This window comes from Coturnix japonica, chromosome 23 (genome assembly GCF_054131305.1).
Source record: "Coturnix japonica strain WE chromosome 23, WE-NBRP24, whole genome shotgun sequence".
Classification (NCBI taxonomy): Eukaryota; Metazoa; Chordata; class Aves; order Galliformes; family Phasianidae; genus Coturnix; species Coturnix japonica.
Window position 1 is genome coordinate 4,936,424 of NC_140685.1, and position 25,037 is coordinate 4,961,460.

Genomic DNA, 25,037 nt, shown 5'->3' on the forward strand with positions numbered 1-25,037 from the left:
TTCTCGTTCTGTCGCTCATTAATCCGCAGTTTCTTATCCCGCCCCCCCGGATCCGACCGGGTCCATGTTCGGGGCGGGGCGGGCAGCGGTTCCGCCCGGCGGGGCGGAGCGGAGCGGCGATGGCGGCGGTACCGGAACCGGGTCGGTGTCCGCTGCTTGGGGCCGCCCGCGGGGCGTACGAGGCGGCGTTCGGGGGGGCGGCCGCTGTGGCTGCGTGGGCTCCAGGGAGGGTGAACCTGATCGGCGAACACACCGACTACAACGACGGCTTCGTGCTGCCCATGGTAAGGGACAGCCGTGCCCCGCCGCCACCCCGACGAGCCCTGCCGTGTCCGCTGGGCTGTGACCCGCTGTCCCCTCGGGGTCGTGCCCCCCCCGCAGGCCCTGCAGCTGGGCACGGTGCTGGTGGGCTCCGCTACGCAGGACGGGACCATCTCCATCGTCACCACCGCGCCGGGGGCGGACGAGCCCCATAGGGTGCAGTTCCCGGCTCCCACCCAAAGCCTCCCCCTGAGCCCAGGGAGACCGAACTGGGCCAACTACGTCAAAGGTGTGATCCAGCACTACCGCGGTAAGGACACGGCCCCTCGTGTAGGGTCACACTCATAGCATGGGGTTTCCCGTGGGCTGGAGGCTGGTGCAGAGCAAAAGTCCCTTTGGTGCATCACAGAGCACCGGTGTGGTCCTACAGCTATTAATGTGACCAGGCTTTGGAGGAGCTGTGTGACCGCAGTGCTGTGGGTCACCATGCACTTCAAATGGGACGTTGAAGGGGGTCTCCCCTCTGCTGGGATCTCCATGGGGTAGGGCAGCCCCAAGCCCTATGGGAACTCACGGCCCCTCTCCTCCCTTTTATTCCTACAGGTGGTCCCGTGCCGGGTTTCAATGCTGTGATTGCCAGCGATGTCCCCCTGGGCGGTGGCCTTTCCAGCTCTGCCTCTTTGGAAGTGGCCACATACACCTTCCTGCAGCAGCTCTGCCCCGGTGCGGCCCCCATCCCTGGTTTCATTGTAGGATGGGGTTGTCCTTGGGGGGATCCTGGGGAGATGCTGCTGTGGGATGGGGCACAGCTCCCACTCCATCTGCCCATGCCCCTAAAGCCCATGGGGTGGAGCGTTCCCCTTGGAGCATCTTCTCCCCACCCTCCTGTCCCCAGAGATGCAAACCCCATCCCACAAGGCTTTCCCCACACTCCATGAACTGAAAACCCTCCGAGGAGAGGAGTGAGGGCTCAGTACTGGGCACACTGTGTGGTGTCCATCCCATCACTGCTCACCTGCTCCTCTCCTCCCTGCCACAGATGATGGTGATTCGGTGGCCAAGGCTCTGGCGTGTCAGCAGGCAGAGCACACGTTTGCTGGCATGCCCTGCGGGATCATGGATCAGTTCATATCAGTGATGGGCAAAGAGAACCACGCGCTGCTCATCGACTGCAGGTCAGCACCTCCTGGCAACACCTGCTGGTCCCGTGGCCGTGCCATACACACAGCCATGCAGGAGCACTATTGTGTTATCCCCAAACCCAAAAACCCACAGTGGGGCTGGGGATAGTGTCCAAAAGTCCCATTGGAGCATTCAAGGAGATGGTTCCTTCCTTGTGCTTATTGCCCAGGCAAAGTTATTATGGTCTAATTTCAGACAAATGGGGTCTAATTTAGGACTAATAGGCTCTAGCTTAGGACTAATAACTGGGAAGGGTGGGGTGAACACTCCTGGAGTGAAACCCTAAACCACACAGACTTTGCCCCTGCTGGGTGCCACGTGGCCGCAGTGGGGGTGGGCTCTGTCACCTCCCTGCAGGTCCCTGGATGCCGTCCCCGTCCCTCTGCACGATGCCAGCCTGGCTGTCCTCATCACCAACTCCAATGTCCGTCATGCACTGACGGGCAGTGAGTACCCAGCACGGCGACGGCAGTGCCAGGAGGCAGCAGCAGCACTGGGCAGGACCACGCTGCGGGATGTCACCATGGCTGAGCTGGAAGGTGGGCATGGGGCATCCATCGACTCCATGCAGTGTAGGGTTTGTTGTAGGCTGTGTGTGTGTGTGTGTCTATGCAGCATCCAGGAGCCAGCTGGGTGAGGAGGTGTATCGCCGTGCCAGGCACGTTGTTGGGGAGATTGAGCGCACGACACGAGCAGCACAAGCACTGCGGGATGGGGATTATGTCACCTTTGGGATGCTGATGGTGGAGAGCCACAACTCCCTGCGGTGAGGATGAGACAGCGTGGGGCTTTCTGCACAGTGTTATGGTGGGGGGACAGCTCAGGTTGAAATGGGATGGCTGTAAGGTCTTTTCTAACCCAACTGTTCTATGTGATGTTTTTAGGGATGACTTTGCCGTGAGCTGCCCAGAGCTGGACCAGCTGGTGGCAGCAGCCCTGGAGGTCGATGGGGTTTATGGCAGCCGGATGACGGGGGGAGGCTTTGGGGGCTGTACGGTGACACTGCTGGTGGCCGAGGCTGCAGAGAGAGCCCAGCAGCACATCCAGGTACAGCACAGCAAAGAGCCCAGAGATTGACTTAAAGCTCCCCAAACCACCCCAAGGTGATGATGCTGAAGCTGTGATCCTAAGGCACTCAGGGCTGGGACACCCTATGTGCATTGATGTGCTGAGCTCTTGGGGGTGGTTTGACACTGTGCTGATTGCAAAGCACAGCAGAAGGAATTTATTACATTGAGAAAAAGATCAGAAAGTGCCAGGTGAGCTCTGGGGCAGCTAAATCCATCTAGGGAACAATAACCTCCAGGCATTGAGGAGCTCAGTGCTGGTAGCTGTGGGCTGGGAAAGCTGTTAGTGCAGTGAGTGCACACTCCTGGTGTTTGGGATCTGCACTTACTGCTCCTTCTGTACCTATAGGAGAAGTACAGTGGCACAGCGACCTTCTACATCACCAGACCCTCGGATGGGGCAAAGGTGCTGCCCTTGTAGAGAAGCAAACACAGCATCCCTGCTGGGATCATCTCCTTCCCAAGGAGCACAAATAACTGGAGCACACCTACCTCCACCTGCTGTTGGGGGTGGGGGAAATAACGTCATTAAAACCAAAAGGAACAGGCAAACTGTAGAGAAAACATTTATTAAGTGCACAGAGCTGCTGCTGGGTTGACCTGAAGCACCAACAGCTCTGGGGACCAGGTGAGAATTAAAAAGCAATGACATTTGGGGCACAGTGCAGCTATGAGAGCACAGGGGTGCATGGGAGCAGCATCCTGTGCTCTGCTATGCACAGAACAGTGGTTGGGTAGGATGCTGCTAAGGGGCCTGAACTCATTCTTCTCAATGGTCCAAATGTATCCTCATCACTCTGCATTGATCTCATTCACCTCCACTGTTTGGTTTTTTTTAATATATAAAATAATAAAATACATTTATATATTTATATAATATATATACTACCAAAACTGTACAATATTGTATGCAACAACAACAAAAAAAGCATCAGAGCCCATCATAAGTAGTGCTATACAAATGGAAGGGTATGCTTTGCTATTGTGGTACCAGTGTTAGCAGCAGAGGACAGACACAGATAGGAAGGAAGCAGAGGTCACCCTGACCCACTACCTTGCAGCTCTCATAGAACAGAACAGAACCAAACAACCATCTCCAGCAGACAGCCAAGCTGCCACAGAGCCCAGGCCAAAGGTGGGAACTGTAGACAATCATTTAATTGCTAAGGCTGGAAGAACCAGGAGGATCATCCAGTCCAGCCCCAACCCATCCCATCCCACTGACCACATCTCCATGGTTCCTGAATGGTTATGGGGATGGTGACACCCCAACCTCCCTGGGCAGCTGTGCCAGTAAGTGGTGACCCTCTATAAACCAGGATCTCATCAGCAGGGATCCTCCTCTCAAAACTGAGCACCTGAGAATAAATCATTCTCTTTAATTTGTCTTGGGAGAATGAAGACATGGAGGCACCTGAATACCTGCAGCAGGAGGTGTGCTTGGATGGGTGAACGCTTAGGAGTGGAACTGGAGTGAGCGGAGGTTGCTCATGGAGGTGATCCATGCAGAACTGAGTGCAGAGCAAGGTAGGGAGGATGAGCTCTGCAGGGTGAGCACACCCGGTGACCCAACTTTGAGTGTGCAGAGCTCAAAGTGCCATAGAGGGCCTGTGGGAGCTGCCCCAGCACAGTCTGGGTGAAGCCCTCCTGGATGGTCCTACAAAGCTCTGCCAGCCCCAATGGAGTGTCCTGCTGCCGCAGCTCAGGCCTCATAGAACTGCCTCTCCACCTGCTTGGTGAGGGTCCCGCTGGACGTCACGGTGCGGCTGATGAACTCTTTGGTGACCTGTTTGGTGAGGGTGCTGCTGGCACTCTCCACTCGCTGGGAAGTCATCAGCATTCCATCTGCAATGAGAGGATGGATTCGTAGAGACACACTACATCCCAAGATGGAAAGGACCCCGAGTCCAATCCCTGATCCCACACAGCAACACACAAGCCCTATGGCAGAGCAGTGGCCCTAACAGCTCCCACAAATTCCCCATCTTGCAGCATGACCCTGCAAGTCCTTAAACTTTAGGGGACAACATGGGACAGCAACACTGATGTAACTGAAGATGGACATCACATATCTCTGCAGGAAGAACCACATCTTCCTCCCCTGGTCCCTACCTGAGAAGTGGGGATCCAGAGAGGAATGGCTGATGCTGGTTTTGGTGGTGTATTCCATGGGGAAGTTGTACACCTCTCTCGTGTATTGCTGTCCTCCAAACTGTGAGAAGGTACCTAAGGAGAAAAGGGACAAATGAGGCAGGACGTGGTGAGGAGCTTCCAGTATCTCAGCCCTGTTCAGTGGGGACCAACAATCAGCTCAGGAGGTTTTTCTTGCTGTCATCCCCCACGTTCAGTGCATTTCACAGGACAGGCACAGTGCTCACAAAGCACAGCATTGCCTTCCTAATGGAGACGATGGAAATGGGAATCACCATCAGAATGGTGGCTTTCAGAGTGGCTCAGAAAAGGAGCCCAGAAGGCACATCCTTTGCTTTGAGATCTTTCTTATCTCTGTATTTCCAGAAGGACATGGATCCATACCTCCATCCTGAGATTCAATGGTGATGATGCCTTCCCTCTCCGGCCCAACACCCTGAGTGGTCTTGGCCTGCACTTTGAACTTGTATGGGATGTTCTCACTCAAGTGGGGCACAGTCAGGGTCGTTTCTGGATTGTCACCTTCGACGTAGATATTCCTGGGCTCCCCTAATGCACACAGATACATGACAGAAGTGAGAGCTTCCAATGAGACCTCCCAGTGAGTGTCCAATGAGAAGGTGGACACGCAAACATTCTCCATTGCTGGCTGATGTCTCAGCTTTCCCTAAACTTTATGCCATACACTGGCAATGCCATTGCACCACCCAGTTCTGCTGTTTCAGCACAGTGCTGGCCTTCATCCATTGGATTTGGGCTGCACTGAGCTGTGGGTCCTTCCCACCACTTCTGTTATACTGCCTTTGCTGGAGGCATCTTGTTCTCTGCACAGGTAACTGCTTTTCCACAGCCTGACACCGTACCTCCTCCGTGCAGCATCTCGCAGGTGATCATGTAACCCAGGATGGTCCCATTGGGTTTGCGTGGTCTCTCCCAGCTGAGCTGCAGGGAGTCAGGGCTGAGGGCAGTGAAAACCAGCGGTCCAGGGGCACTGGGTGTGCTCAGCGTGAAGGGTGAACCTGTCAGGGCATATATGTAATGAAGCAGGGAGGTCTCAGCTATTTGGACAGCTAGAAGGGGAGTGCATGGGAAAGAAGATCCCACTTCTAAATAAACGGGAGGAAAGAAGTGCTCAGGATGAGTTTATGGGGGTGAAAACAGCAAGACCAGCACTGTAGACAGCCACAAAGGCATCAGTGCCTCCCTCCCTGCTTCCCATTCATCTCACCTGGAACAGGGCTGAGTGGGCTCTGTGGGTCCACCTGGGACTCTATGGTGATGACTCCTTCCCTCTCAGGGCCCCAGCCCTCCTCGCTTTGTGCCTTCACCTTGAAGATGTAGGAGTGGTTGGGCAGCAGGTTCTCCACAACCACTGAGTTCTGGCTGGGGTTGGGGATGGTGAGGCGGTGCACCTCTCCTGGGACACACAGGGAATGGGGACATCAATGTGGGGTTGCAGGCATAAAGACAGAGCTGTGGCTTCCTCCTAAATCCTACTTCAAATGGACTATCCAGAAAACTGAGCAAGAGAACTCCCTCCCAAACCACCTCCATCACACCTTGCCAACCCAGCGGGTAGTGCAGGACCAGATGTTGCTTAGGGACTAGCAATGTCTTCTTGAAAACCTGGGGATTTTCAACACCAAAGAGAACCACATTTTCATGATCTGCCCCAAGTTTCATGTAAAAATAATACATTCTTATATTCCAATCCTTTTTCCAAAATCCAGCGTGATGACAAAACCTTTGACTAAGATGGTGGATGTGACAGAAATCATATGGTCCAAGCCCCCAGCCCAGGCAATGACACCTTGAACACATTGCCTGGCCCAGACTTTACCACCAGCAGCTCCCAGCCCCCAGATGAGCCCTCTCCTTGCCCACTGACCTCCATTGAGCAGCTGGTACTGCACGCTGTAGCCCTGCACCTCCTTCTCGCAGTGCGGCTCCTGCCAGCTCACCTTCAGAGAGGTGGGTCCCAGAGCAGAGAACACCAACCGTGTGGGGATGTCAGGGACACCCAGTGGGAACCTGGAATCTGAAGCAAAAATGAGATGGTCACAGTAGGAATTTGGGGTCAATTGGGCTGGGTGAGAGGAGGCAGCAACACACGCAAGCGTGGGATGGTCCTGATGGTCCTGGGAGAACATGGGGAGAACGTGGGGAGAACATGGGGAGATGTCCTCTCTGCAAGCTAACCTGTCTGGAGGGGAACTCTGCACACCTACAGGGATGCCCTGTGACCTTGGGGTGCCACCCTTGCATGGGACAAGGCAGGGTAAGCTTCACAGCCCTTTACCTAGGGACCTGGTGCTGTGTGCTGCCCCCTTGGCTCACCCCAAAGCTCTCTGTCCAGCCTGACAAATGCTTTGTGGACATCTTCAGAGCGAGCAGAGCCCTGATTAACAGCTAAACCAAACCAACACCTGCAGGGACTGCTCAAAGCTGGGACCCACGTTCTCCCCAAGAGTCCTCCAAAAGCCTGTGGGGTAAGAATGAGAACAAAACGCTTGTTAGGAATGAAGAGCAATGGGACGATGAGGTGATCAGCTCATTAGGGCACAGTGGCAGCAGTGGTGAGGGTTAATCAGCCCACATGGCTGGGAACACAGCTGAAATCTCCTGCAAATGGAAAAGTGGTATGATGGAGGCTCAGCCAGGTCAGGAGGGGGATCAGTGTGGCACACAGAAAGCCATGGGGAGTAGCTCACAGAGGGCCAGTGGTGTGGCTGGTTATGGGATGCATGACTGGAAGGAGGCTCTGGACAAAGCTGTACCTATGTACTTGCAAATCCCCGCAGACCCATCAGTCATGATTATACAGTCCCGACAGCCAGTGCTGGGGTAGTAACCCTTCACCTTTACCCTGCTCCTGAAACCCACATCCCTGGGCCGTGGGATTCTCCTCCCAGCATCTTCAAGGATGGGAGGAAGGAATCTCCCTGGGTAATCTACAGACCAGCATAGAGAAAGAAAGAAAAAGAAAAACACCATTGAAGACATCAGAGTGGGTTCAGCCCATGTGCTGACTCCTGCACAGAGAGAGGTTTCCAAGGATCAGATTTGAAGCTGTTTTATTTACAGCCTCTTGTCAACACCATTTTGATGTTCTTGCATGGAGCTGAAAGGAAATCATACTGCTAGACATAGTGAGAGGGGCAACAACATGAGCTTTGCAGTGTGGAAACAAGGATGTAGCTCTTGTTCCCAAGTCAGGGACGGGCACCCTTTCCAGAGTGGTCTGGAAGCAGAGCAGCCTTATCAAAGCCCTAGCACATCAGTGGTAGGATAATAGAATCATGCTGAGTTGGAAGGTACCCATAAGAACCATCAAGTCCAACCTCTAAGGATGTGAGCTGTCTTTTCTCTGATTCATCAGCCCTTTTGGCTGCAAACACAACCAAAACCCAAAGGGATCTGCAGGGTGTGGATCTAAAGGTGGTCATGGAATGGAAGAGCAGTCCCCACCACCTCATACTCACCGTGCCCCGCCATCATGGTGGAGTAGTCTCTGGTCAACGAGGAGCTCCCCATCACCCTGTGTTCCTGGTGCATGTGTTGGTGGTAGCTGGTGTTTGTTGTCCTGGTCAGTGTGTTGCTGCTGCCGGAGAAGTAGTCCATGCGGCCATTCAGCAGGTGTTCTGTGAAAGAGGGCACATGGTAAGGGGTCTGGCTGAGGGTGGGCTTCTGCTCCAGGTCCCATGGCTTTGCCCTGGCTTCAGTTGCTCTGGAAGGTGGTTCTGGAGCTCTCCATCTTGAACAAGTCACCCAACACGGTAAGGGGGAAACAAATGGGTAAACAGAGACGCTGCCCTACACCAGCACCAGACACACATGGTGCCCAAGGTAACTCCAGACCTCGGCCTCACTGGGGCACTGCTTGTGGTTCTCAACACGTTCCCTCACATCTCTTGTCTGACGCAAGCGCAGGTTTATAATTTCAGGTTCAGAAAGAAGGCAGAAGAAGAAAAACAGCCTTTTATGGAGGCGGTTTCTCCTTATCTCTCTCTGGATCCCATCTCAGCTGGATCTAAAATGCAAACTGCTTCCTTGTTCTGGTCCTTGGCAGATCCTCAGCAGGGCAGGAGAGATCAGCTACCATAGAATCATTTGAGCTGGAAGGAACCCTTAAAGGATGTCCAGTCCAAATTTCTGTTTAACAGTCCAGCAGATCCACCCCAGGAGCTCAGGGCACTTAATTAAGTTGAGGGGCTGCCTTTGGAGGCAGTATTTTCCAGGCATCATTTGAGTTTGCTCATGTCTTGAAGGTTCAGCCTCTTGTAGAAGCAACTTGCTAGCAGGCTCCCAAGTCCGTGCCGAGATGGGGGTTACCTTGACACTGGTGAACAGACACACTGAGACTCTACAGCACGTGGACATCATGCCAACAGGAGGATGGGCACACAGGGGGAGGAGGGGGGCTGACCCAGCCCCTTGGCTCAGAGCAGGACGAGACAGGACACTCAGTGCCATATGAAGTCGTCCTTCACCTGCTTGGGGCCGGGGGGTCCCGCTCCTCATGGGGCTGCCTGTAGCCACATCACCATCCTCCTCACGGAGGAGACCCTCGGTGTCCGAGGAGAAGTGGCTGCTGCCAGAGAGGCGGGGAATGGTTTCAGGTGGGAGCCTCCAGGTGATGCGGCGAAGATCCAAGTCTTCTCCCAGCAGCGGCACGTATTTCCATCGGGAGCCTTTGGGATAATGTAAGCACTGGTGTTGACATGGTCTAGAGGGGACAGAGTGGGACACCGACCACCTTCATGCTGCTTGCTAGGAAGGGGAACAGCACCCGTTGGCTGATGAATTCAGGTGGTGCACCATCACATCACTGGTAGATGGAGGGAACATGACAAGCACAATGTGCCACAACCCCAGGGCTATTTTCCAGCCCTGTGTCCGTCATGACAAAAAGTGAGAGCCGAAGTCCCACCATACGCCTACCACGAGCAGCCTGCTTCACCAATCCCCTGCTCAGGAGAGGCTTCCTTGCTCTGCAGTGTGCATGCAGGATGGTCAGACACTTGGTGTTCCCATTATTTCTGCTCTCTGCAAGGACCTGGGAATTGCTTCTGGATCCCAGGCTCTGGAGAACCCCATAGGAAAGACCCTCCAGTTCCCACTAATTTATAGCCAGTCTTTCCCTCCTTGTTGCAGTGTAGAAGACAAGGGAGCCAGCCTCACTCTGAAAGCTAAGCGATGGAGGAAGAGATGAGAGGCCACAGGAATGGATCCCCTGGCCAGTGCCTCCCCATCTCTTGGTGAGCTCCCTCCTGTTGGCTTGGCTGAGACCTTGAGCCTCCAAAGGACTCAGATCTGTGCTTTTCCAGCTCTGGTTGGCTAACTGTAATGTTGGTCCACTCAGACAGTAACAGACAAGGAAGATGAACACAGCATGCTATGAAGAACTCCACCACCCCACACTGAGATTTCCCTTTGCCTCCTGGCTAGAACGTGGTCCTAATTAAGCTAACATTAGTCAAGCGTTCCCAGCTCCTGGAAGTGCAGATCTCCACCAGCTCCACCATTCAGATCCCCCCATCTCATGGAGGAGGAAAGGAGCAGTGAAGCTCATTGCTGAAAGCTGTTAAGGAAAGTGAATGTTAGAAGCGACCTTTGCAAAACCTGTATCAACGCACCTGAATCATCAGAGACGCTGGGACGCTTGCTGCCAGCTGGAGTACGAAGCACATCCGTGCTGTACATCAGGTAGCTGTCGTAGTCCTCACCTCCTTCAGCATCAATGATGGGGACATCGGGAATGATGGGGACTGGAGGGGAGGTGAGGGGTGCTATTAGACACAGCTCAAAACCACGCTCCTCAGACCTTCAGCCTTCCCCAGGGTGAGTGGTACAGTGGAAAGGGCAGGGTATAGAGGAGCAGCTGGGTGATGAAACCCCCCAGCACTGCTCCCACCTCCACTACGCCCCATCCAGACAGGGCAGCAACTCACTGGACATGGGACGCTTGGGCTGCGTAGCGAGGTTGATGGTGGCTTCTCTCTCAGGTCCCCAGCCAGCACCATTCCTGGCCTTCACCATGTAGCGGTAGGGCTGGGACTCCCGCAGGTTTTCTATCAGCACCATGCGCTTCTTTGGGTCTTCAACCAGCACCTTCTTCGTGGGGCCAATGGGGACTGTAAGTAGAGGTACACATACCCCCCATGAGGTCACGAGGCACAAAGAGCCCCTACAGCAGCGTGTTCTTGGCCAACAGGATTGATGGGTTTTGGTGTCAGGACACAGCTTGGCTCAGGGACGAGGTGCAGAGGCTGCCTGGGATGCTCATGATGACCATGACATTGTCTTGGGGAAATTCCCACACAGAATGCTGAAATCAGCCTATAGCAGAAGTCTGCTACTACTATCACCAAACGGTATCTTTCTGGCACTGTAGCCATAAGACCTATGAACAAAGTTTTAAACACGGAAAACAAGACAAAACACTACAGAAATGAATGGGAATTGAGAGCACTCATGGCTTTGCAGGATGAAACCCTCAGTTATGATTTGCTGTACTCCTTCTTCCTGGAAATGACACCTTCTTATCCCAGTTTTCACAATAAATGCCCTTGAAGCCCATTTGGCTTTAGAATCATAGAATCATTTAGGTTGGAAACGATCAATAAGATCACCCAGTTCAACCATCAACCCACCCCCACCATGCCCACTAACCCACATCCCTTAGTGTGACATCTATCTTTTTCTGGAACACCTCTGGGTTTCCTGATACAACCTGGGACCAGCCCAGATATGGAAAGCACACTCCAACTGGTAGAGCTGCCCTGACCAGAAGACGAGCACTTACCGTTGTCCTCATTAACGAGCCCATAACTGACTTCATAGGCTGTGATCACCCCATTGGTTTCTGCAGGCTCAGCCCAGCTCAGCTGTGTCACGGTGGAAGACACGACATTGAAAGCCAAGCGACCAGGTTCACTGGGAACTGTAATGGCAAGAGCCAAGAGGCTGGGTTACTCCAGCTGGAAGCAAAGCAACAAGGAGCCTGGAACTCCATAAATTACAGACATAGGGACACCAGTTTGCTCCTACATAGAGAATGCTCACCATCCTCCAGCGTGCGGCAGTGTATGATGTCGGAGTAGGCTCCTTCACCCATAGCATTATAGGCACAGACTTGCATCTCATAGTCACAGAAGGCATAGAGGTTTTTCAGTGTTGCCACAGGTGATTTGACATCAATGACATTGGCTTCGGACTCGGGCTCCCCCTGAACCCAGTATTTCACCTGACAAAACAAGCAATAGCTATCACTCCTTCAGATCTTCACTGTAATAGGTGAGGAATTCCTCATCTCTTCTTGTATCTGTTCTTAGGGCATTGAGCAGCTCTCCAAAAGAAGGGGTCAGAACAATCTGTGGTACCTGCAGACCTCACTGTCTCATTTGTACCCCTATCCAGAACACATAGGTGTCCCTCTAGCGCCTTCATCGCAACTTTGCCCAAAGGTGAGGGATGGAAAAGTCCAACAGGAAACTTTCCTGCAAGTCTCACATCCACCCAACAACGGTCATCAGGGATGGAGTAGTATTGGCACAGGCTGCCCAGGCATGTGGTGGACGGAGGTGTGAACTGTAGAGATGTAGCACATCTGGATTGGGGCTGGACTTGGTGATCTTAGTGGTCTTTCCAACCTTAATGATTCTACAAAAGGGTCTAGGATGGAAGAACTCACTCCCTTCTTTCAGTCTCTTCTCCCCATCCCTTCAGCATGAAGGAATACGGGTGTGACAGCTGCATGACAGGGACCCACACCTCCCCTGCTATCCACTCACCCCTTACCTTGTACCCCAGAGGTTTTCCTGTTGGAGGAAACCAACTGAAGCGGATTTCCTTGGAGCTCAGAGCCTGGGCGCTGGGGTTGAGGGGTGCACTCAGGCGGCCTTTGGGAGACTGGGTGAGCTGGCCCATGCCAGTCAGCGGGGGGACACCATCCACCACCTCTGCAGACACAAGGAAGAGAGAAATGCCAGTCCTCCAAGCAGATGGAAACAAAGGAAATGGGCATATTCCCGGCACTGCTTGGCCATTCAGCATTACTGAAGGATAAATCCCCATCATAGGGAAGGGAGACTGAGGCCACTTGGTGATGCCACCCCCCAAAACCACGCAGCAAGATGGCACAAAGTCTGGCTCTGATCCCCCAGTGTCCTGCACCACCTGCTTCTTGCAGCTGGAACCTTCAGCTCTGGCTGAATGTATCTAATGCTGACCACCTCTCCCCCTGTTTGTACAGCTTTTAATTCAAATCCCTAAGGAAAAAGAAGGAAGAACGCACTCTTGCAGCATAGACCATCCATCTTCTTCCCACCTATACCCGCTAATGCCTCTAGAGGGAGACCCACATCTACTGGTCGGAGCTGGATGTTCTTCATCGCAGCCTTTACAGGGAGGCTGGAGCTTCATGGCACACTACTGTTGGACTGATCCCGCTGGGGGGTCAACCACCCCCTGCTGCCATTGCCCAGCACCTGGCAGCCAGCCCCTACCTGGGTCAGCAATGGTCACCGTGGTCTGGGGGTATCGGCCGATCTTGGCCCCATATTTGGGATGGAGGAGGTCGATGGCAAATTGCTTGACCTGGCGGTTGTGCAGGAGGGTGTCTATCTCAGTTAGCTCCAGCAGAGCGACCTGCACCTCTTTTCGGGTCTCCCCAGGCTGGAAGACCAGGTCACCTTCTGTGAAGACATAGTCCTGGAGGAGAATAGAGTAGTGCACGATTATAGCCCACAGCACCCATAAGATGGTTCTCAACCTTTGGGTCTCCCTTCTCCTGGCCATATCTCATTTGAGCCCAATCAATTGTTTTTCTGCAAAGGTTGGTTCCTTTCTTGGTGCCTGCCCAGGTCAAGAGCCCCATCCTTACCCTGCCTTCCTTGGCAGTGAGATCTCGGGTCCTGTAGGTAACTTGGGACCTCCCATTGTCAATGATCTCCCGCAGGACAGGGATCTTGGCCACCTTATCAAAGCGGCTGTGGGAATAGGCTGGCTGCAGGAAGGTGATGAGGCTGCTGGCTGGAAGGGGCAGGAGACAACAAATGTGTAAATGCACAAAGATTCACAGTACAAATGTTCAGGGGGAGAGTTCATAGAATCATTTGAGTTGAAAGGGACCCTTAAAGGTAGTATGGTCCAACTCCTCTACAATGAGTGGGGACTTCTTACCACCCAAAGCTATAAACCACATTGGAAATACCAGTGCATGGGCTGGTGGCTTCACCAGTCCTGACTCTTCTCCCTGCTCAAAACCACCCTACGGGAAACAAAAGCAAATCACTGGGGGCATTCACCTGCTGCCCTGAGCACTGCAGGGACCTATGGCCAACCCATGGAACTCTTGCCACAGAATTGGTAAGAGGAAATTTGTGGTGGTCAAATATTTTTGTCTCTGTTACCAGGGGCAATGACTTTTTATGCTTTAAAAGATGCTGTGGTTTAGACCCCAGTGGCTGAAGATAGCATTCTTTGGCTTGTGACCTATGGGAGCTCAGATACACAGAGAGCACCTTCCTAACAAACCACAAGTCCATCTGGACATGGGACACACAGATACAAACTGCCCTTTATCTCATGCCACAGTCACCATCCTTCACCTTGTTCCTTGATGATGGTGATGTTGACAATCCTGCGTCCAATCTGTGCGATGCCGGTGGGGACATCGATGGCCTCCACCTGCAGCTGCTTCTCATCATCATCATCCTCCCTGATGAAGAGTGGGACGCGGACATCAACCAGCTCCACAGCTTCTTGGAACTCCACCATCCCGTGAGCATCTGGGGGGAGGGATAATGATGGATGGTGGGAAATGTCCCCATGCCCAGGACACAGCATCAGCTCTGCTCCATACCTTGGTCAGAGGTCACAGTGTAGTAACCTGGTGAAACCTTCAGGTCATTGAAAGCCTCATGGGAAACGTGCTTCTCAGTGACCTTGATGATCTCTGCCTTGGCAGAGCGAGGGGCAGTGAGCACCGTGTCCACAATGGTGTGGTCCTGCCTGGAAGAGAGGAAGGTAAGTGCTGAATGAGGTCTGCTCAGTGCTAGAGAGGAGAGAAGCAGAGGAGAAGGCTGCAAGTTCCACTTACCTCTTCCCAGAATTGGGCTGCAGCCTGGGAGGGGAGAAAGAAACAGAGTGAGTAACACCTTTGGGGAGACAAAGTTCTGCATGAATCACAGCCCTGCACATGTCTGAGCTGCAGCAGCTGCCCTGCGGGCTGCAGCCATAGGGATCAATGCCAACCCATCCTACAGAGGCAACAGCCCTGTTTCATGTTCCCTCCTGCCAGGCTGCTCCCTCCAGCCCCAGGTTTCCCAATGCAGTGAGAAACAAGCCCACAGGGCACCCACAGCTGCTCAGAGCCACAGGGAGGGGATGGTGTTCCCTGCTCAGTGCCAGCATCCCCACACTGCAGCAGGCACTCCTCATTGTGCACAGGGCTGAAGTTTCCCATTGAGCACCATGTGAGCACTGGGAATGGCTCACAGACCACGTTCCATCCCACACCACAGATTTCACACCCTTCCCATCACTCTTAGGCAGGGCCCTGGGGTACTCGACCCCAAAAAGAAGGTCTTCCCGCAGTGACCTACCTGAACTTGGTCTGCTGGACCTTGTGGCAGCCTTGGATGTGCTTGTAGATTTCATTTAGCTGTAGGACAAAGAGGGACTTTGCAGTTATACATCACCCCAAGCCAAACCCCAGTCCTCTCCTTCTCCCCCCACCCAAAGCAGAGATGACCCTTTAGCCTGACCCCAGTACACAGCTAGAGGCTGCACCTGGAGCAAACCCAATGTGATGCTTTGGTAATTGTGAGGGTTTCTTTCAGAAAGAGGGAAAGTCACTCCTTCCTTTCAAGGTCTGGGCATTCAGGGAAGGGTCCCATCCCCATCCCCACCCCACCGTGCTCAGACTCTTACATTCTCCTCCACTTCCTTGCGCAGCTGCTCACGCTCACGGTTCTCCGGCTTCACCAGGCTCTGTGTGAAGAGCCGTGTCAGCCTCAGCGACAGCCCATAGGGAACTGGAAGGAGAAATTCCCCACTCTGAGAACCCAGCCAATGCTGGATGCGTGGTGTCCAGATCACACCTTGCCAACAGCCGAACCCCATCCAGCACCAGCCCAGAAGACCCTTGCAATGGGTTTGGAGGTGACATCATGGCAACCACCAGGGTTTTGTGTCCTCCATCATCTCCTCCAGGCCCCGTTCCTCATGTCTGTCACTTACTGAGGTCTTTGGGGTTGAGGGCAGCGTGGGAGGTGAGGCCCTGCTTGTGGACGTTGTTGTTGATCTTCCAGCGGACGGTGTCCCGACCCTTGAGGGATCCACTGCGGACCATGGGGGTGTCCAGGTGGTCTGAGGACATGAGGCTCTGGCGGAGCATGTAGTGGTCCTCCTTAAAGCCAACAGTGCGACCTGCAGAGCAGGGGCAGAGTCAATTAACCATAGAATCATGGAATATCCCAAGTTGGAAAGGATCCATGAGGATCACCGTGTCCAACTCCTGGGTGCAGTGGATGCCAACCATCAATTCCCCAAAAGCAGGGATTTGTCCTGGGGAATCTTCCACCAAGCTGAGGGTGTTGGGAGCACAGTGGGGCCAATAAATTGGTGGCAAGAGTGAGGGTGTCCAAGAATGGGGACAGAAAGCAAGCCAGCTTGGAGAACCAGTTGGGTTCCAGTGGGGGAGGGAGGATGAGCAGTATCTCGCCTCTGATAAGATATTGCCCTGATTCACCTCCCAACCCAGACAGGAAGAGGAGGATGATGCCTACTTGAGTGTATCCCCCCAGAAGAAGGCAGTGACCCCATTTCAAAGGGCTCATACCTCTTGCACAGCAGGGGAGCAGGGCCAGGCAAGCCTAGAAAAGGAATAACCAAACACACAGTTACTCTGCAGTCAAGGGTGAAAGACCCATCTTCAGCTAGGATGATATAGTGCTGGAATGGGGACAGATGGGGCTCTGGAAGGTGATCTTAGCCTGACAGCCCTTTAGTGGAGGGAGTCACACTGCAGCTCACAGCAGTGGTACTGGATGTCAGTCGAGAGGCAGCGCTGATGCCCCAGCAATGGTGAAGGTGGGCTGGGTTTGGGTGTCACTCACCTTGCAGCAGGCGCAGTACCTCCAGCACAGCAGCAGCAGCAGCCCCAGGAGCAGGATGAGGAAAATGAGCAGTGGGATGAGCCAGAGGAAGCTGCCAGGAGGGCACTCTGCAAGCAACGGCAGCACATCAGCCACATCAGCCAGGTTCAGCCTGGGAGCATCTCTCCCAATGCTCACAGTGCTGCACAGGGAGAGCTCTGCCACCTCTCTGCTCACCTTTCTTCTTCTGCACCTGGACGGTGGCATTGGGGAGAACACTGGGGTCTCCCTCCAGCGTGTAGTGGTAGGTGCAGTCATCCTCTTCATCCTGGAAGGAGCAGTGCTCATTGGCCTCCTCTGCAGACAGATGGGGAACAGCATCATCAGTTTGTGGTCACCAGGACTAGCATTCCTCCCACCAGGCCACACACAGGGAGGGCAGATCCCATGTCTCTGCATCTCAGTACCTTTCTTCAGCTCCTCCACCATCTCCACATGGAGGTGGCATGTGCTGCAGTTCCCTTTCCTGTTGCCTGTTCCCCAGGCCTGGCACTGCACGCAGTCCCTGATGCTCTCACACACAGCCTGGAAGCCCTGGGCAGAGGCAGATGGAGGAGATCAGCCCTGGGCTGAGCAGGCTGCAGGGATCCCATCCCCAGCACTGCAGCACCCACATTAGTTGGCCTTCCCAAAATACAACTGAGCCATCTTTCTTCACAAGGGATTAGCAGTAGGGAATCTGAGACACTAAGCCATAAAAGGTCTTTTTCTGGCCTTGAGGCAAACCAGAATAAGGCAAGAGCTGAGACCTCTGCCCCACACACACTCAGCATCCACATGGCTGGGGAGGCAGAGGGCATGGCATCCCACCCCACTCTGCACTCATCCCCAGCAGCTCTCTCTAGGAAGGAGAAGTGAGAAACCCAAAGAGCCCCATGCAGAACCTCACCAGGGAGTAGCTGATCTCGCAGGTGGAGCTGGTGTACAGGGATGCCTTGTCACAGATGCACCTCCCACACTCACACCTCCCCTGGTTGTTGCAGATGCCCTGAGGGAGCAGAGGGGACAGTGGGTGTCACAGAGCAGCCACACACCAGTGGTGACATCGGGTTTTGCTGCTGGCTCCCAGTGTCCCCAGCACTGGGACATTGCTGTGGGTGCCTGGGACGTACCCCCCTGCTGTCAATGCAGGTGTCAGTGCTCGTGGGACACTCACAGCCAGGACCCTCCCAGCCGCTCTCACACACACAGGCGCCCTTGGAACAGCGACCACGATCTGCAAGGTGAGAGGAGACATCACTGCATGGCACCCAACATGGGCTGCATCCCTGAGCCTGGGTGCAAACAGAGTACCCCCATCTCCATGCATATGTAGAGTCCCCCAAACCCATCACGTGCTCTTCATCCTTGTGGATGGGACCCAGATCGCAGAACATCCCAAGTTGGAAGGGACCCGTATGAATCACTGAGTCCCACTCGATGGCTCTCACCATTGCAGAGGAAGCCGGAGGTGCGTGGGCACTGCAGCACGTCGTACTGGCAGAAGTCCCCATCAAATCGCTGCATTAGATCCTCGGGGTAGCACTGACACTTCCCACAGAGACACTCGCCCCGACCCGAGCACGGCTCCACATCCCCAGGGCGGATGCAGGCTTCGTTATTGGGGGATGAGGCCGGGGAGCAGTCACACGTGTCCCCTCGCCTGGTGGGGAGGGGGTGACATTGAGAGGGGTGGGAGCAGAGCATGGGGACTGCACCCAGGCAGAGCCCTCAGGGCACATGTGAGCATCACACCGTGTCCCCTGACATGGCAGAGGGACACAAGGCTTGGTGGGGTCCTTACCAGCCTGCGTGGCAGATGCACTGCCCACAGATGAAGTCCCCGTGGAAGCTGCACTTGGGTGAGCGGAAATCTGGTTGCTGTAAGGGGAGAGGGAAGAGGTGCTGCTGGGTGGGCTCTGTTCCCCCACAGCCATCTCAGGCATCAGAAGGCAGAGCCAAGGGAAAGGCTTTGCCTGTGAATCTGAGCTTTGCAGCAGCACCAAGCACACTGTGAGCTCAAAGCAGCATCCCTGGATCTCCTGATCCAGAACCCCAAACCTCCTGCCCAAAGCCAAGCAGGGCCAGCATTCATTCATTGGCCAAGCACAACCTGCACATACCTGCTCACAGGGACACACATCACACACGACAGAGGCTTGGACTTGGAGGCTGTCACTCAGTGAGGTGGGTTTCACATGGATGATGCCCTGCCGGTCCTTCTCAGGGAGGGTGCAGACGTGCTGCCCACCGACGTGCTCTATTGCCTTCACTCGCACCTGGAACTTACCCTGCAGGGATGGGGCAGGTGGGTGAGCCCAGGGGGGTGACCCCACCACCAAACCCCCCCAGGAGGGAGGAAGCTGGGATGTGGCAGGAGCTCAGCCCTCCCAAGACCTACCACTTCCCCACGGGCGATGTGGAAGGACCCAGATTCTGTCTTTTCATACATTGAGGAGATGAACTCCGTCTTCAGAGCCTTGGGGACGAAGTCAGCTCGGATGTCCATCTTGGAGCGGATGCGCTGGGTGGACAGAAGGGGATCACAGTGATTTTTTTCAGCCCCACTGAAACCACATCCCACCCTGGGAGCAGGAGCAAAGCCCTGCAGAGCACCATCACCTCAAAGGCCGTGCGAAGCAGCTCCACGATGTTGGATGAGTCCTCCTGCAGCACCCCGATCTCGGAGATGGGGAAATATTTGTGCAGCTTCTGCAGAGAGAAAGGGGCACACTGAGGTATGGCACCATGGTGGCAGGTCCAACTGCTGCCCCTCCTGTGAGCAGTGACCCCACAGATCTCCTTGGGATGTTCTCAGCTCAGCTTGAGGTCTTGCCAAGGCCTTAATAACCTCATGCCAGTGGGCTCTGCTTTGAGCAGGTTGTGTGTTAGACACCTCCAAATGTTCCTCTTCCAACATAAACTGCTCTCCAGCTCTTCACACAAACAAAGCAGACTCCTAGGAGCTCAGATTCCTGCATTCCAACAGCACATCTTGGGGCTTTCCACAACCCAAACCAGAGCTTGACAAGCCATGGCACAAACTCAAAGTGGCAAACATTGCTTCAGCACTCATGGACCAGAGAGGAGCAAAAGATGGTTCCAGAAGAAAGGTGATCCCTTACAGCTCCCTCACCTCGTAGTAGCTGTAGGAGTGGTTGGTGACAGCAAAGATGGGAATGATGTTGTGCTGACCCAGCAGGCGCACCAGCGTGGGCACTGAGGGGTAGTCCTGCTTGGTGTCATACACGTAGGTGCCATGGGTGTCCAGGTGACACTCCTCATCATTCCTCGCCAGGATCCCTGCCAGGACGTTGGCACCATCAGCTTCATAGTGAAAGGCTGACTCAGTGGAGAACACCAGCAAATGCGTGCTGTCCTTCCTCCAGCCAATCTTGTCCTACAAAGGGGGAGAAGGGACTTTTGCTTCTGAGCCCAGCACACAGCATTTGTGGTCAGTGGTAGGGCTTGGAAAACCCAACTCATTAAGACCAGAACGCTGCCCATTCACCTCCCGTATCCCCAGCCACTGTCACCTTGCAAACAGCAGTTTGCAGGATGGCATCAAAGCCACCCTCGGGTGCATCCAGGTTTCCAGAGATGCGCTCCTTCCTGAGCTCCTGGCTGAAGTAGTTGATGTTGTTGGTCAGGCGGATGACGTTCTTGAAGGAGAAGGGGGAGTCAGCGTTGTTCCACGGCTCACGGAGCCTGTGAGAGAGCAGGAGGGCAAAGAGGCATTCCAGCAAGCCCAATGGGAGCTGCATTACCTATACGGGCCCCCAGCCTTACTCACTTCTCAGGTCTCATGTCTGTCTGTGGGGATGAGACTTTGTCCACAAACTTGCCGAAGCCAATGGTGTAATTGGAGGTGAGGGCTTGCAGGAACTCAGCTGGGAGAGAGGAACAGATGTGAAAGAGGATAAGCCCACTAGGTTGATGCTCCACAGAAAGGGGTCCTTTCCTAGGTGCCATCACATCTCAGACTGGACTCCAAGGATTTAAACTCTTTGAGCTCTGATCTTGTCGTTTTGGAGTAGAAACCTACAGCACTTTTAGCAGCTCCTTTCCAAGGCAGGAGCTTCCAACACAACTCATGCCTGTAGGCTTGAGATGCCAAAGCCACTGCACAGAACAACCCCACGGGGCAGAGGACACATGATGGGCCAGGAAGGATCTACCCAACAGAGCAGCAACAAAAAACTAATAGAAGTTCTATTCCGCCAGGGAACCCTGGGCTCCCAGCTCTCACCCAGGTTTTGCCCCATGCTCTTGAGATTATCCAGGTCATCAGACATTGAGTAGGAGAAGTCCATAAGGATGTAGAGATCCACGGGGCTCTCCAGGGGCTGGAAGACATCCATGTTGAAGCTCATCTCCTCCCCAGCCCGCAGCCGCATGAACATGGCCTGGGGGGCCACCTGGGTCCTCTGCAGGAACGTGTTGATGCTGATGTTCTGTAGAGGAAGAGAGGGGTGAATGGGATGGACCAGATGGCCCCGAAGGGTCCCTTTCCAATTTAAAGCATTCTATGAATCTATGAGCCCACTCCCTGCCCTCAGAGCAATAGTTCCCTCATGCCCATGTGTGCCCATCTGGGCACCTCCCCAGACATCAACACCTGGGGGCTGGGGTCCCTGCAGTGCCCACCTGCTGAGTGCGCATCTCGCCCCTCGTGTAGACGATGCCGGCCTCCCCACAGCCATAGCGCAGCAGGTTCTCCCGCAGGTCACAGCGCGGCTCCTCAAAGCTCTGCATCGTTACGAGAGCAGTGTTAAGAGCACCAAAATGAGTCAAAAAGAACAAAAAAAGGTGTGAAGCATTGGCACAGGTTGCCCAGAGAGGCGGTGGTGCCCCATCCCTGCAGCCAGCCAAGGTCACGGGATGGGCTGTGAGCACTGATGGAGCTGTGGGTGTCCCTGCTCAGTGCAGGGCTGGCACCAGATGGCCTTTAGGGTCTCTTCATACTCCAACCATCCCATGATGCTATGATTCAATACTCCCCATAGGGTGGGCACTATGGGGCCCTGGGTGAGTCAGTTGAGTCTGGTGAGCCTTTGTAGGGCAGAGAGATGGAGACAAGTGCTGCCCAGAAGACGCAGTGTTCCCTAACACACTGGGGAATGGGAGCAACCAGGATACAGCTCTCCCTCCATCCCATGGGCAATCCTTCCCCCCACATCCCTTCCTGCCCTCACCTCCTCAGTGCAGAACGAACACTCCTTGGCCACACGGATGCACTCGGTGCAGCTCTTTGCCCGGCTCTGCACACAGCGGTTATCTGGAGGGGGAAGATTGCAGCACAAGGAATGCAGAAAATAAATAAGGACGAGAGGTGCAAAGGCCAACCCAATTCCCAGGAAGCCGGAGGTTTGGCTGGGGTGTGTGGAGGAAGGCTGCACTCACTTCTGTTCCGTTGGCCAAGAGCGGTGGTGCAGAGCAGGGCCAGCAGCAGCAGACCCATACACGGCCTTGGCAGCGCTGCCATCCTCCTCCTCCTGCAACACATGGGATGCTGAGCAGTAGAAAAACCTGGGCTGGGGGGAGGGAAACATCTGAATAGGGGACAGTGATGTGCCCAGGTGCTGGAGAATGGGCACAACATCAGAACCAAGAGCAGCCCGTGCTCCAGGCAGGTACATGTGAGAGATTCAAAGTCCCCATTCTGGGGCAGGGTGGCTGCCACCCCACTGCCAGACAGAGCCCAGCATCCTCCACACATGAGAGCAGCAGTGATCGTGTCCAGCCCTGGATTGTCCTGGGAGAGAGCAAAGTGTCCACCTGCACCCCCCCACACAAAGCAAAACACAGCTCTGTCCCTCCCGCTATTTCCTATTGCACTAAGAGTTTCCAGGATGGCTGAACAACAAACAGAGGGTGAGGTCTTGGGAAATGCCAGACCCGGAGCTCTGGGCTGCCAGGAGGCTGCGTGGTTTGGAGAGCACTGGGTCCCTTGCACAGGTCCCAACAGAACCCATAGAAACATACTGAGAGAGCACACAAAGCTGTACATGTGCAGAAGTCATGGCAGCAAAGACTCCAAGACGGCACCAGTGCTGGGATTTCTCTCTCTGGGTGCTCACACAGTAGCTGGGTACGTGGCAACAGCCCCATTGCAGAAATAGGGAAAATTCTCCTATTCCAGGGACCAGAGCTCAGCTCAGCCCTATGGCACAGACCCAGCTCCTCCCTGGCCTTTGGGTACACCGACACAGTTACGTCCTTCTGAGAGCTGAGATAAGCAGCCATAAAGCACAGCTCAGTGTTGACATCCTGGTGCCCCGTGCACTGCCAGCTTTGAAGTGTCTGGCAGGGCCAGTCCCACCCTGCATTGCCAGCACATCTGTGCTCAGGGTAAAAGCAGAATAAAGTGGCCATAGCATCATAGAATCAGCTGAGTTAGAAGGAACTCCTGAAGGTCCTCTAGTCCAACTCCCCTGCCACCAACAGGAACTCACTACCATCCCTTGACTGGGTTTTCATGACAATAAATCTGCTCAATTGTGAAGGATTAGGGGACAAAGTGGAGCTGATTCCAACCCCTCCCTGACCATATCTCCTCCTGCTCTTATTCCTCTGCCCCCAGCATCCATCTCTGCCTTGGCACAGCCAACACAGCTCTGGAAAGCACCGGGGAACCCCCAGGCTGCACCTCTCACACCTGAGCAAAAAGGACCTTCTCCAAAGGAACCACTGGAGGAACAGAGTATGGACCAGCAGAACCTGCCCCCCACAGCCTGGTACTGGGAAGGTTGAAGCTGCAGCTGGGCACTGCCCTGGGACAGATGGGGGAAGAGGTCTGAGGAATGGGAACCCAATATCCCAAACCTCACACATACCCCCCTCATATGCCTTTATCTGCACAGCTTTGAGGTTGGGATGAGCAGAGCAGCCATATGTTGCATTTAGACCTATGAAATACCATTGGGGATGGGGCTGTCAGCTCACTCCTCCTTCAGGGACAGCAGCCTCAATGTACCCAAGCACCCCCACGATCCTTTGTCACCTCTATACTCTGTTCCATAGGACGTTGGAATCCATAAGGATCCAGCCCAGCATCAAAGCAACCCACAGGGTTGGGAACAGCGTGACAAGGGCCCCAGCACAGCCTGGTCCCCCCCTGCAGTTACAGACCTCCCCAGGGTGCAGTGGAACCCCATGGGATGGAGGAGGGGACAGTGGTGGGAGGCATCTGGAAGAGCACCCAGTGCTGTGCCAGGGAGAACCCAGCGCCCAGGTGGAAACATGCAGAGACCTCACAAAGCTCGGACAAACCCCCATAAAAGCACCACCAACCTGACCCGCATTTCACAGGGTTTGCAGCCAACGACCTGCTCTGCAAAACAACCTCCGTGAGCTCTTAGTTGTGCCTCCCCAGGAGGACTTTCCTCCTGTAACCTTTGAAACCTGTAAGGAACCGTCTCCAAAAGCAGCAGCACTGCAGGCTGTGCGCCGTCCCAATGGCACAGGCATGGCCCCCCCGGGCAGCTTTGTTCCACCAAATAACTTTGGAAAGGAAAAGCGCTTTGCACAGCAGAACTGCCCAGGCGGGAGCAACGCAGCTTGCAGCAAAATAAAGCAGCAGAAAGCGCGCAGCTATTGCTAAAGGAGAAAGGGAAACACGCAGCTGAGCCCACCTGCCCCGTGCCTCCATCCGCCCCCGAGTCAATCAACTTAGAAACAAACCCAACGGCACAGAGCGCAGATGAATTAATTCCACAAACCTCATTAGAGCCGGTGCTGACAGCGTCCAAACCCTCCGCCGTGACCCGGAGAGCAGCACAGCGAGCCAAGGAATCCCTCCAGCAGCAGCAGGGAACGCGCTGCTCCGCTGCCACCAGCTCGGCCTTTTTCTTCCCCCCCAACTCCTCCTTTTATTCCCTCCTTTCTATTTTTCTATCCCCTTTCTCTTTCCGGTTAAACTCCAACCTCCGTCCCGCGGGGCTCATATGCCCAAAGATTGACCTCGTTCTCCACGTTCCTCCATCCCTCGGTGCCCGCACAGGGGAGCGGAGATACGAGCCGAGCTCCGAGCCCTGCGCCGAGCCCTGTACCCAGGTGAGGCCGGGCTTTATGCCGGCCGGGTGGGAGGGGGCCGTGACTCAGTGGTTGGCATTCCTCCGCGCCGCACACACCTGTACGGGCAGGCACAGCCCCGCAGCGCTGCCTCCCCCCGTACAACGCGTCCCCATCCCGAAGGAAAAGGGCTGAGCCGGCAGCGGGCAGCGACCCGGCACTG

General features: G+C 54.7%; 2 protein-coding genes across 10 annotated transcripts; one reads left to right on the plus strand and one right to left on the minus strand.

Moving 5' to 3' along the window:
- The first annotated feature begins 100 nt into the window (after positions 1-100).
- Positions 101-3,391, plus strand: GALK1 (galactokinase 1). 2 transcript variants are annotated; one of them, XM_032448312.2, is made up of 8 exons: positions 101-284; positions 382-571; positions 865-984; positions 1,301-1,436; positions 1,801-1,982; positions 2,059-2,209; positions 2,328-2,490; positions 2,860-3,391. In XM_032448312.2, exons 1-8 carry the CDS (start codon positions 120-122, stop codon positions 2,929-2,931), a joined length of 1,179 nt encoding a protein of 392 aa, XP_032304203.2. In that variant the 5' UTR covers positions 101-119; the 3' UTR covers positions 2,932-3,391. The 2 variants fall into 2 exon arrangements, 1 of the variants encoding a protein (XP_032304203.2); XR_014936806.1 differs by lacking the exon at positions 2,059-2,209.
- On the minus strand, positions 3,064-24,862 carry ITGB4 (integrin subunit beta 4). 8 transcript variants are annotated; one of them, XM_015879714.3, is made up of 41 exons: positions 24,523-24,862; positions 22,205-22,296; positions 21,997-22,079; positions 21,449-21,550; positions 21,051-21,255; positions 20,595-20,691; positions 20,338-20,509; positions 19,938-20,201; positions 19,424-19,513; positions 19,203-19,325; positions 18,925-19,092; positions 18,606-18,682; positions 18,253-18,464; positions 17,935-18,038; positions 17,712-17,810; positions 17,230-17,356; positions 17,000-17,119; positions 16,784-16,890; positions 16,507-16,540; positions 15,906-16,094; positions 15,597-15,700; positions 15,269-15,327; positions 14,764-14,787; positions 14,527-14,675; positions 14,273-14,452; positions 13,546-13,694; positions 13,169-13,373; positions 12,462-12,622; positions 11,727-11,907; positions 11,467-11,604; positions 10,613-10,795; positions 10,298-10,429; positions 9,152-9,352; positions 8,144-8,302; positions 7,439-7,612; positions 6,550-6,699; positions 5,890-6,078; positions 5,525-5,680; positions 5,046-5,210; positions 4,623-4,736; positions 3,064-4,355 (listed from the first exon to the last, which is right to left on the minus strand). In XM_015879714.3, exons 1-41 carry the CDS (start codon positions 24,525-24,527, stop codon positions 4,213-4,215), a joined length of 5,586 nt encoding a protein of 1,861 aa, XP_015735200.2. In that variant the 5' UTR covers positions 24,528-24,862; the 3' UTR covers positions 3,064-4,212. The 8 variants fall into 8 exon arrangements, with proteins under 8 accessions (XP_015735200.2, XP_015735197.2, XP_015735199.2 ...); XM_015879711.3 differs by having other exon boundaries at positions 22,205-22,335; positions 24,523-24,826; XM_015879713.3 differs by lacking the exon at positions 24,523-24,862 and adding an exon at positions 24,095-24,120.
- Between the last annotated feature and the right edge of the window lie 175 nt (positions 24,863-25,037).

Excerpts from the sequence above, each read along its gene's own strand:
- GALK1 (XM_032448312.2), top strand. The coding sequence starts at position 120 with ATGGCGGCGGTACCGGAACCGGGTCGGTGTCCGCTGCTTGGGGCCGCC. Across the intron at positions 572-864 it reads TGTGATCCAGCACTACCGCG|GTGGTCCCGTGCCGGGTTTC; the intron begins GTAAGGACACGG and ends TTATTCCTACAG. Across the intron at positions 1,437-1,800 it reads GCGCTGCTCATCGACTGCAG|GTCCCTGGATGCCGTCCCCG; the intron begins GTCAGCACCTCC and ends ACCTCCCTGCAG.
- ITGB4 (XM_015879711.3), bottom strand. Across the intron at positions 22,080-22,204 it reads TCTTGGCCAACGGAACAGAA|ATAACCGCTGTGTGCAGAGC; the intron begins GTGAGTGCAGCC and ends TTCCCCCTCCAG. Across the intron at positions 13,374-13,545 it reads TCACTGCCAAGGAAGGCAGG|GACTATGTCTTCACAGAAGG; the intron begins GTAAGGATGGGG and ends ATTCTCCTCCAG.